This window comes from Betta splendens, chromosome 13 (genome assembly GCF_900634795.4).
Source record: "Betta splendens chromosome 13, fBetSpl5.4, whole genome shotgun sequence".
Lineage (NCBI taxonomy): Eukaryota > Metazoa > Chordata > Actinopteri > Anabantiformes > Osphronemidae > Betta > Betta splendens.
This window is the reverse complement of record NC_040893.2, coordinates 5,008,997-5,021,434: the sequence shown is the minus strand read 5'-3', so window position 1 is coordinate 5,021,434 and position 12,438 is coordinate 5,008,997. Positions and strand designations below refer to the sequence as shown.

The window sequence follows — 12,438 nt, the reverse complement described above, 5'->3', positions numbered from 1 at the left end:
GAGCAACACAAACCCAGGAGGGTGGATTCTATACTGCAACTCATCCCTTTGTGTTACATAAATGAGTCAGCATCACTGCTATGTTTGCTATATGCTGTTATATGTTTTAATCAGACTGGAAACTGATGTGTTGCATATTTTTATTTATAAACATCAATAATTAAAATGTTTTGTAAACATCAAAGTAGGCACCTTTCGCTTTGATGGCAGCTCTACACGCTCTTGGCGTTCTCTCAGTCAGTTTCATGAGGTATTCACCTGGAATGGTTTTCCAAAAATCATTAGAGAGTTCCCAGGGGGTTTGAGTACTTATTGGTTGTTTTTCCCTTTGCTTTCTGGTTCAACTCATCCCAGACGCTCTGAACTGGATTTATATCCTATATTAGATCCACTCTCTTTCTTGGATGAAAAGCTCTTACGTAATCTAGAGGTGTATTTGGGGTCATTGTCCCATTGGAAAACAAATGACGGTGTCACTAAGATCAAACCAGTACGCTAGCATGTTGCTGCAAAAACCTTGTAATAAGCATGTGTGTTAATGATCAGTAACAGTTTAGCCACAAAAAGTAGTACACATTCAGGAAACGTCAATTCACCATTAATACTGTACATCTGTAATGGTAGTTACAACCAAAAATCTCATATACTGATCAGAATAAAACAAAAAAGCTTTTAGAGGGACTGACTGTCATTTCCTCTATTTCCTCTAAAGTAATGATGAAGTGACCTTTGTCTTTACTACAGCAGTGGTAGCAGTAGGACTAACATGGCTGTTGCCTCTGTGTCCGCCCTTCCGCTGCACAAGACATCTGATGATGTAAAGCACACTCAGAAGGCAAAGGTCACATATTACCCCTCGACTCTGCAGTCGGTAAATTGAAAACCATTCCAGGGACCTGCCTCGTAAATGTGTCATGAGTGCGCCACAGCTAATTGTAACTCAAAAACAAGATTCTTTCACATATTTAGTGCTAACTAATTTTAAAACTACACCAGATTGTGAGTAAAAATTTACTGGATGTCCATGTTCTTCAAACAGAAAAAAAAACAGCAAGAACCTTAAAGACTATTTTAAATCTTTTCACGCTACTAGAGTTTGCAGTAATTTTTAAAGATGATCCACATGCATTCACTGTATTAGACAAGTAAGGAAGTACAAAACTTACCTCTCTTAGCTTTTGCTTGTCTCACTCTCCAAACCGTCTTGTGGATCTCAAAGTTGTAGTTCGGAGGCAGGGCTTTGATCGCCTCCTGCAACTGTGGGTCTTCCAGGATTTCATCCGGAATTTGATTGACTGCCCGCCGTGGGCCTCGGACTGAAAGCAAAGTTAAACGATTGGGATGACAGCAGTGCAGAGATTGAAGCATTAAGTATGTAACTGTGAATGCAGCAACTTTACAGACAAACTGGTCAGACATGGGTCCATTCACAGTAAGAGTAATGTTATTCGCAGGTTTGGATGAGCTCTCTCGGTGTGGAGGGTTGTGAGACATATCAGAACTGTTCATTTCCCACATTTTAACCCAAAATGCACCACAGAACACTGAACAGACGGGACACATATAATAAGGTAAGAGGTGTTGGGAATTGGATTTGCACCACAAATTTGTCGCTGTTTCATCCTTTCAAATTATTTTCCAGAGGCTGCTGGGGAGCGTGAAATGTCATTTAAAAAGAGGAGGAACACAGAGAGAAATTTTCCTCTCATTATATGGAGGTTTCTTAACCTGGCATACTGTAGTTCCACTCGTTCCAAGACACAGGCAGTATTTACTCTCAAACAGAAACTGCACTGGATTTTTGGCACAGCATCCTGTGTGCTACTGGACGTCGGAGCTTTTAATTGGCGGGCAGTTCATTCCACTGTTTTAGGACAACTTTACTCTGAATCTACTTAATCCAACTGACTTTTTGGTGACAAGTTCAATGCTGAGTCAAACATTTCGTTTCGACAATATTTTTTCACATATGATTACGTGTAAAACTTTCATAATAGTGATAAACCAATTCCAATATAGGTACATCTCTGGCACCAGTCAGACATGACATGTTTTGTTTTCCTTCTATAACAGCTGTGTAATTAAAAAACTGCTCAAATGATTTGTGCTATTTCAACAGTAGAAATTGAATTTCTGAATTCCAAACAAAAAAAGCAAGCATAATAATCGAATTCTAAATAAATGAGTGCTCCAGATCCATCTGTCAACAGCAGCTCCTGTCTAGAGTGTATTGTTCCTGGAGTCACTTTCACCCATCTAAGAATGTCCCAGCATCTTTTCCTCCAATGTGTGAGGCTTTGTGGCAGCTCAGACCACTCTGCGGTGTGAAGGCGGCTTGAAACGCGCCTGAAAAACCCTTTCTTCAGTGACGTTAGCCCGCATATGCGATGTCATGCAGCTGGAAAAACCCGTTTCCCCTTGAAACGTAAAAACCATTAGCATTGACCGTACATCACATCCACTGGAATCCTGTAGAAACCGTGCGTGGTCAGTCTCTCAGGCAGTTCCGTTATAGCGTATTCAGCACGCTTTAACCCTAAGACGCATACATTGAACAGAGCAACCACAGAACAAACACTGCTTTGAATATAACTGTGTTTATCCTAAACAGTTGTGTTTTACGGCTATTTGCAACATATACGCAGCTATGGTCATATACGCAGCTACTGTCACGTCATTTTGGTCTCTGAGCTACTGTTGCACTAAATTAAATATCTCAATGGCAATGTTGTGGTATGTCAGACGAGTATACAAGTTGACCCAACACCATGCTACTAGCGTTGACAAGCTAACCGGACGGCTCAGCCACACACCAGCGGCGTGGTATCGAGTTACACCAATTGATAACTCTAATAAAACTTTATTTTATATGCCGCTTTATTATTTACCCGTGGCTTTCTTGACTGGAACAACCTGGACTTCACTGGTGGGGGCTGCCATGTTTTCTGCTCCAAAACATGAAACATGTGAGCACCGAAAGGCAAAACTAATCGACCGGAGAGCTCAGGTAAGATCAGTCGATCGCCGACGAATTGATGTCAGTGAACGGGACAAACGAAGAGGCAGCTCACGACGACACAAATAGCATGTGTGGCTACCTATATTTAGACGTCATGTTTGTGTTATTACAGCATAGTAAAATATCAAATAAAAACAGCAACAAATAAAGAAATTGTGTTGTCTTATTCTGATTGAGTCTGACACACTAAGCTTTACTCTATTTACGTGCGCGCGCTTGTGTGTGTGTGTGTGTGTGTGTGTGTGTGTGTGTGTGTGTGTGTGTGTGTGTGTGTGTGTGTGTGTGTGTGTGTGTGAAATTATATCCATATGCATACATAATACATAATTCAAATTAAGGAAATATGTCTGAATAATGGTCATTTTTACTAATTTTACCTTATGGCACCGTATGAGAAACCCTCACAAATTCCATTTGTTTTATCTACCGTGTAAACGTTGCTGTTTTGGGGCAGTTATCGCCTGCTGCATTTATTATGAAGACCTCTGGTGTCAGGGAGCAGTGTTTGGGGCTGGCGCAGACACAGGGACGGCGGCGGTGAAAGTGATGGAGCAGGATGCTGCCCGGTGGATGGGCTGAGGCAGTACAACATACTTTCTCCCTCCTTGAGCGCATCAGCCAGCTCTGATCCATAGGTGGAAAGCGGAGAGATCTACACAGACAAGATCAGAGAAATGTAACAATTACGAGTGGAGAGGAGAGCGGAAAAACGGAGGGCGTTTAAGCAAACCGACGGCATCAAAGTCTACATTATTAAGGAGGATTTGAGGAAACCGCGCGTATAATCCGACATCAGAGGCGGAATGTGGATCCAAATAACTTATGTTAATTAGAGATTTTAACGAATGTGATGCGATTTGAGCGACTCTGAAGCACCGGGAGACAATTTGGAGATTGGCCACTTGCATGTGGTTCTTGGAGACAGTCTGTGCTCACCGCAACTGATTTTCAGCCTCCACGGTCGTTCGCGTTTAGAGGAGTTGGCTATCAGCGGTTGTATCGGACTAGTGTGTGCTCATCACGCGCACTGCAGTCATCATGATTTTGGACAGAGCGGACGATGCCAGTGCGTCCGGTTTGTAACGGCTGCCGCCTCGTTTCCAGGTTCCACTGAGGTTCGCCAGACTTTTCGGAGAAGGAGATTATTATTATTTGTTGTCGTCGTCCATCGGAGCCCGCAGAGCGACTCAACACGCTGGATTGGAGGACAGTTCCGAGGAGCGACAGCCGGCGTTAACCACGACGAGACGCGAGAGCAACTTTAAAACTGTAGCGCACAAGTTAAGTGTGGAATATAAGAATAGATGATTCTCACAGGGCAGAAGACGAAACCCACCTAGGCCTGCAAGATGTTCAAAAGGGGTGAGTAATTCTTAACTTTGGTCCCGGAATCATTACGCGTATTTCCCTGCTGTGCCCATTTTGGAAGCCGAGCGCGCAGCCTGCGAGGCAGCGTCTCCCACAGGCTACAGTTCTCCCTTCTCCCACTGTGGGCTGAGACGGACCCGCTGCCGCTACTTTGTGCAGTTGTGAAGCACATGTTTAACCACATGCCATCTAATAACGCCCGCCGCCGTTCTCCGCAGGTGCGTTGTCGCAGACCGTGCGCCGTTTTGTGGCGCGTCTTTCATTTTGCACATGCACGCGTCGAGGCTGAGAATTAAATATTCATCCGTGCGAGGAAACGAGGGGGGCGACTATGTGATATTAATACGGCTGATGCCGCACTGCAGTTTATGAGTTGTACCCGGGTCACAGGGCTATCTCTCTGAGCGGTGCGCGCTGCTCCAAGTGTTATTATCCGCTGTGTGTCAGGACGTCGAGGTGCGACGGATCAAACCGCGGTTCACGGGGTTATTTTTCCGCTGGCAACATTATATGAACACCCCAGACCTTTACCGCCTCATATGAGACGCAGGAGGTCCTCAAACTTTTAATATCAGGATCCCCCAGACAGATACCAAGACCCCAGGCTCTTATGTGATAACCTTTGCTTCTAATGAACACTTCTGTCTCTTTTTGCCATAATAAATAGATATTATGATAATAGATGAGCATAGACTAATGCAGTCTCCTTTTGTTCTGCCACGGAAAGAGGGAAATCATAGTGAATCTAAATGGTTTCTCATTTTCCTGGGGCCTGTGGAGCCCTTCAGGGATTCCTGTAGGTCCCTAGTCTCCACTTTAGCAGCCTCTGCATTAGTCTTATCAGTTCGTCATGCGTTAGAACCACAGTGGTTTGCACTTTTGCCATTTTGTACCATTTAGGCGTGCTAGGAGACAGCCAAACGTCTGGGACCCGCACCAGCAACCACAAACACGCGCTTGCACGGCGGGGGCCACCGTGCCAGACTCACCGCTTGTGTCATATTTATATTTTCACGTGATAAACCATCTGCTCGGTCTCTGCCTGCGGGTGTCTTTCTGCCGTCTGCCTCAGGGGCAGAGAGAAACAACGTGCTTTTGTGGCTGCCATCAGATCGATTATGGCCGTTCCAATATGTGAGATGAAGCTCGGCGCGGTGATGAGCGCCGTAGCTGTAGCTGCTTGGAGGGAAGAGCTATTGTCTGAACCTGCGTCCTGACAGCTTCTCATAACTGATTAGGCTCTCAGAGAAGCAAACAGCTCATTCTTATCATCTATGAGATGTGTGGTTCTTTTTGTGTGCTCTTCAGCAGCAGCCATTTAGGACTTAATGTCTGAGCAAACGTGCCTGTCTCCGTTTTGTGTCAACCTAAAGGATGCGCTGGTAAAAGCTGTTGCGGCTCGTAAGGTGATGTTGTCATCAACAGATTTCCCCCAGGTCACATGTGTTTGACATTTAAGCCGAGAGTGGAAACCAGGCGTGATTGGCGTCTAAGGGTTTTGTACTCCAGGCATGCGTCGCCCGCGCTCCGTCCAAGGTTTGTGTATGTGAATCAGCTGTCTTGCCGCCGCACAGGGCCAGACAGAAAATCACTTAATTCAAGACAAACAACTTCAAAGTACAGATTTTACCACTCTGCCAAAAGTGCTCAGGATGCCAGCGTGTCTGAGGCCACAATAGTGAAGCAGAGATGTGTCAGCGTTGGCAGAACTTCTCCAGTGAATTAGAATTTTTTTGCACCTAAAATAACACGTTCCTGGGAGCCTGGCTGATGCATCAGACGCAGCATTTACTGTGACATATACACCATTGACAAACACAGGAAGGAAGGTGTCTTCACTGACACCCACCAGCAGCATCTCTCAAGGTGATATGGAGGCCAGCTGTACCTAATTACTATTATAAAAGCTTGGGCTTGTTGATTTTATGATAACCTCAGAGCTCCACATGCGTGGGGGCTCAAAAACATGGAGGGGCATTGATTAGTAAGGAGATAATTAGATTTTTTCTTTTATATATATACATCTTCAACAAACAACATCCCAAGGCTCTTTACAAAGATAGGCTTATTACCCCACATAACGCTATGTAGAAAATTCAACTGATCCAACTTGAGCAAGGTTTTAGCTCAATCAATAAATGAAAGTGAAATGACATTTTTAATGTATTAGGTTTAATAGCAACGGTGGAGAAGAAAAACTCCCTCTATGCTCCAGAGGAAGAAACCTCCAGCAGAACCGGGCTCAACGTCATCAGGGTCAAGGGATGGAGATGAGAGAAAGGGACAACAGACAGCAACGACAAGCAGCAACAGAACCCAGGCAGGATGGACGGACCAGTGGCAGCGGGTCTGAGTCCAATGACACCTGTAGAGAGGCAGAGGTGAGGGAGTGCATGTTAGTCCCATGCAGCAGCATGTAAGGGAGGAAAGGTGGGGGAAATGTAACGGATGAGTGTATGAAAAAGGCTTCCAAGAGTGTAGATTAACTAAGACATGGTTCAGAGTGACTGAACTATCTGCAAACATCAACTTTAGCCAAAGAAAAGATTGAAGCCTGGTCTTAGAAGTTGGGTTTGTCTGCTTCTTGTACATGGAGATTTCTGTTTCCTTCAAATTGTTCCTTGTTTCTGTTGTAGTACAGTGATTTGCAGTGTAAATACAATGTAAGACCCAAAAGGGATAATTAATTGTGAGCGGAGCGCCTTGAGTTAATTCTCTTTGCCCCCAATCTATGCTCCTGTCCTGTACAGTGCGTAACCGGCTGCTGATGTCGTCTTCTGCAGCCACGAACCGGTCCGGGTTCGATACCGCAACGAGATCTGTCCGTGTCCAGATAATCCACGAATGCGGCCAGACTTGTGCGAATCGTCCGTGGTGTTTGTCGAAGCGCAGGTGGGACAACCCAGCGGTGGTATCGGTGTTTGGACAGCGACGCCGGCGTTTGCGGTTCCGATCTCTCTCGTTTACCCAACGGGCCACGTGCGCGAGCGCGTCCGGGGAAACGGGCGTCCGTGCAGCCGCCGCTCCGTCTCTGTGCGGCCTCGTCCCTCGATCGCCCCGACTCGCTTGCAGGAGCGCCTCGATTCATCCGAGGCGCTCAGCCGTGGCGTGTGCGCGCGGGATGATCTGTCAGAGCAGCTCTCAGACAGAGAGGACGAGCCGTTCGTCCAATGTACCACAGTGTTTACATGTAGCAGCAGCTACTACATTATTCAGGGTTCTTGAAGGAGGCGCAGCCAGAGCGTGGCGCTACCTTTTAGGCTCCACACATGACACATGAGCCACGTTGTCACAACTCACACACGCAGAAGCAGAAAGGCTCCTGTCAGAGTGCGACGAGCCAAACCCGAAGAAAACACACGTACACGCCTGTCTGATTGCATTTATCCTACATATGTCAACCGTCTTTCATGCTTTGCTTTCTCGTGCCCATTTACTAAAATGTACCGCTGACCTGCATGTCAAAGATTTTCTCATTCCCAGAGGCAGCCAGGAGGATTTTCTTCATCTTAGAATAACACGAAAATCAATTTGCAAACATGCTTGAGAGCCCCCTCACAGCCCCTTACAGCCCCTTTATTGGAGCTGCAGCGAGAATTGACTATTCAAATATTTTCCGCCACATGTCACGGCATCAGAGATCTCTGAGCTTTTGTAGAAACCTTCTGAATGCACAACAAGGCATTTCCTCGCTGCAGTGTCACCTGTAACAGAAATGAAGGCAACTAATGAGCAGCGTGATGGATTATTTGTTGGAAATTTGTACAGCGGCGTCTCCCAAAAGAGCTTCGCACTGTGCTGGCGGGAAGTCAAAGTGATTGCCGGGAGAAATCACTCACGACCTGCTGGGTTCCACGCTCTACAGATGCTCGGGATGCAATGTACAGTAAGAAATGCATAATTTGTACTTAACGGGCTAAAACATGCAAGAATCACCGATAAGCAGCTTTAAGAATCGTCGCGAGGTGTTGTACCTCAGCCCTTGTACCTGAACTTTAAGCTAATCCATCATCAACCACCAGCTTCCTAAATAGCGATGTGAAGGACTCATCAGGGAAGACATACGTTTACTCTCTTTCTCTCTCTCTCTCTCTCTCTCTCTCTCTCTCTCTCTCTCTCACACACACACACACACACACACACACACACACACACACACACGCACACACACAAATGGGGTAAGGTTTCATTTTGTGAGTGTCAGACTTGTGAGATAAGACTAATTGGGAAACGCATTTGCATTGGCTTCATTTGACGTGATGAGCATTTTTTAAATGGAATTTTTCTCTGGAGTGAACAAAGAGGGTTGTAACAGCTCTACTCTGTGGTTCAGCAACAATGGATCGCTAACTGTACTCAATTCAGTGCAGTTCAGTTTATTTACATGACACCAATTGATAACAAAAATCATTTTGAGGCACTTTGGCCTTTAAAAACTTTGGCTACACGCTGCTTGAGCATCTCTGGGGACAACAATATATTTTAATGTGGTTATAAACATGATGCATATTGTCTGAAACAAAATGTCTTCTGTAATCTGGTCCTAATGCTGTATCTGCATTTTTTGACAAAACAGATAAGAACTTGAAAAAAGATAAAAGTTCCGTATTTATTATAGAAAATCAATTCCACGCACATTTTACTAAGGCATTATTATTATTATTACGTATTTTATTGATCCCCATGGGGAAATGGTGTCTCTGCATTTGATCCATCCATCCATTGCTGTGAGCAGTGGGCTGCCACACACAAGCCCGAGGAGCTCAAGGACACACCTGGTGGGATCGAACCGGCAACCAAGTCAACGCTACCAGGCCACTAATGTTTCACATGTTGCTTAGAATCTAATTGACATTAACGAATTTTACCCAATGAATGAAACACAAACATGTGATTTCATGAACATACAATTATTTATTTTATTTTTTTATTTATTTGCTGAGCAGCAGATTTGACCACTGCCCTGAAGCCAGCTTCACGCAGCCGATTAGCTACGTCAACGCAAATTTGCGCAGGAGCAGTAAAAGCCCATCTGTCACTGGGATGTGCTGCAAACTTTCCGCCATCGTCAGGGGCTCAGAGAGACTTCTATTTCAAGAGAAAAGATTCTCCACTCAAATAATCATCTCCCTAATCCCCGCGCAGTGTCGGCCTTCTGCTATCACTCCTTGTCAACTCGGCGTTGCTGCACGTTGGGCTGAGAGGCAGCCGCCGACCGCCGACGGAGGGGAGGAGGTCTGAGGCGACGCGAGGAGGATAACGTGGAAGGGAGCAAAAAAATCAACCTCAAAGTGATCCGCCAAATCTCCCTAAGTCCTGGGAAAAAATAGCGCGGGGGGAAACGCTTCTACCTCTGTCTGACGCGCCGCCGAGGACTGGGGGCTTAAAACCCTCTGCACCGTTTCTGATTAAAACGCTAGAACGTGCTGATCAAAAAATCAAACCCCACGCAGGAAATGGAAGCTTGCGCGCAAACGCTTGTTTTCTTTGGGACCTAATAGAATGAGGCGGTCAAAACGTGAACAAATTGATGGATGTCTAGTCGGTGGTGCTGGCCTATAAAACGCAGTGTCAAGGGTAATTGACGGCGGGATTGCTGAGTCACATTTATTAAAGTGGCGTGCGACGCACCTCTGCATTCCAAGCGTCTCATTTTCCCCAAGAAGATCAAATTCAAAAGCTATTTATTAGGGGCCAACACTCAGATGCCCCTAAACGCCCCAGAGTGGTGACAAGTGTATGTGCTGTGTCTGTTTGCTCTTTGTTTGTTTGTTTGTTTATTTGTAGAAGAGACTGACTGAAAAGCACGGGATTTTCTAAAGTCTTGATCTGTTTGTTTTTTTTTAACTCGTGGAGCCATTTCATTTTTCCTGTCAACCATTTTAAGTCAAATTAGGGCACAAAGGCTTTGAGGACAGAAGTGCTTGTGTTGCTCTTGTAGCTGAAGACTGAAGCACAGCCTGTAGAGACTTGAGTCCAATGAGGAGTTACTGGTGGGCAAATGGGCTAAGAAACAAATCCACCACCTCTTTTTCCCCTAAACCCCCCAAAAATATGACCAGATCCTCCCGCAAACGCCGTCTCCTTGGCTTTCGCTGTGGAAATGAGATGCAGGGATGGTCATTAGCGGATGATAATGAGGTGAAAGAGACAAACAGCGTAAGCCCTGTTGGTTTTCCTAATATTAATAATTAATTTCTGATTAAGTGGCTAATTGGAGTTTAAAGGTCAATGTCAACGAGGATGCCACGGATCTTAGGAGACGCGGGGGATGTGGAGAACAGGCAAAAGAGAGCCTGTCCGGGAAACTGTTGACAGTAATCCCAGGTGCTCCTCCGTTTGCTCTGACAGCTCTTCCCCTTCCTGAGCCGTTTTTCCCAGGTGACATTGCTTTTGTGCGCTGAGGACAGCAATTCAGCCACGCGGCACCTGGGCATCTGCCCTTTCGGCTTCGAGAGTTAGCGGTTTCTTGACATAGAGTGGCACATCGCCGTAAGACAGAGCAAAGGTGACGACAGGCTTGGGATGGACATGTCTGTCGCATACACCGATTGTCTGTGATCGGGTGAAGAGACAGATCTGTAGCTGTAAGCGAGCTCACGAGCACAGGCAGCTGTACTCATTGTAGAACTCTCACTACGCTCCATCCCATCCTTTCAGTCAGAGAGGCTAAAATAATAATAATAATAATAATAATAATAATAATAATAATAATAATAATAATAATAATAATAATAATAATAATAATAATAATAATAATAATAATAATAATAATAATAATAATAATAATAACAGGGATGTGCAGAGACATTTAAGGGCAGTGGCACAAATAAAAGACAAAGGATTTATCTGTAATAATAGGTGGGGATTGAACCACAGACCAGCTGCTTCGTGCACGTTCTTGCTTAAAGGTGTAGCATTGGTTGGTGTGTGCATCTGTGCGTTCTGATAAATGTTATTTGTGCTTGTGTTTCTGTCATGTCTGATTGTTAGGAACAGCCAGAGCTCGGGTAATAGCCTCAGTTAGTATTAATTCTGCCCTGTGATATTAATCCACTTTGTGCTCTGTGATATTGCCACCCTACAACCACTTAGAGCTGAGTTCCCCTCGAAGCAGCTGCCGGGTGATTAGATTAAATTTGGAACTTGGGTGAATTTCCCTTGAATTCATCATATGTTTAATTATGTCCCACTGTCACACACAGTGGACCGAGATTGCTGAGCAGAATTGGAACGAACTCAGCAACACGGTTTAAACAAATACATGAAGTTACTCACAGTGGCGAGATGAATTCCTCAAAGGCAGATAATTTTCCCGCTGTTGAGATGGACGCAGTGATGAACCGTGAGGCTGGAGACAGCCGGATGCCTGGCCTCCTTCTAACTCTGAATCAGACCCAGCAACTTGCTGTCCTATGTCATTTAATAATTTAATCCTTATTTTAACTTGTTTACTTGGAAAAGAACTAGGCCAAAAATCACCAGCAACAATTGTTTAAAGTACTTTTGGTCCCTGTTGTTGTATCTGAAAGCAGCATGACAGATTCTCATGTTAGGCCTTGTAGGTCGCACGCCAATGAATTCCATGCTTGGTCTTATTATGCATACATAATGTTTCTACATTGCATTAAAAAAAATCTCCTTGTACTAATTGGCAGGTCCTTAAAACAAACAACTGTGCTCCTGAATTATATTCAACAAGTGTTTCCAGGTTTTAAATGGTAATCAATATTTATTTATAATCATTTTCTCTGATTATATCCCACAATGTGATGAGGTTGGTCAGTTAAAACCAAACTACATAGAAGTAATTGATAAGTTCAGTCTGGCCACAAATATTATAATGTAGTGTAGAGTGAACAGTGGCTTGAGAAACTTTGAGTAAAAATTTACTACAGCATCCAAACGATAGAAAACAAGAGTGAATGAGTGTTATTGTTAGAGGGCAGGACTGAGAAGGACAGCTGTATTAATTACAGAATACAGTCCAAGGTCTTTTCCACAATCACGCGTCTTTTTATATGCAAATGTATCACAGTTGTCTTAGAATT

The 12,438-nt window shown here is 44.6% G+C and overlaps 2 protein-coding genes across 3 annotated transcripts in view; one reads left to right on the top strand and one right to left on the bottom strand.

The window, feature by feature from the left end:
* Positions 1 to 3,582, bottom strand: part of dph1 (diphthamide biosynthesis 1) — a 44,888-nt gene extending 41,306 nt beyond the window's left edge. The window contains exons 1-2 of one of the 2 annotated variants that reach the window (XM_055513758.1): positions 3,447 to 3,582; positions 1,167 to 1,316 (exon numbers count right to left, since the gene is read on the bottom strand). In XM_055513758.1, the coding sequence (XP_055369733.1) occupies positions 1,167 to 1,316; positions 3,447 to 3,489 (193 nt within the window). In that variant the 5' untranslated portion in view covers positions 3,490 to 3,582. Of the gene's footprint in view, positions 1 to 1,166; positions 1,317 to 2,888; positions 3,048 to 3,446 lie in introns of those variants that run through there. The other variant, XM_029171577.2, reaches the window with a different exon arrangement.
* Positions 3,583 to 3,608: 26 nt separating this feature from the next.
* rtn4rl1b (reticulon 4 receptor-like 1b) overlaps positions 3,609 to 12,438 on the top strand; it is a 105,954-nt gene continuing 97,124 nt past the window's right edge. The window contains exon 1 of the mRNA XM_029170238.3: positions 3,609 to 4,381. Coding sequence (XP_029026071.1) covers positions 4,369 to 4,381 — 13 coding nt within the window. The 5' untranslated portion in view covers positions 3,609 to 4,368. The remainder of the gene's footprint in view (positions 4,382 to 12,438) is intronic.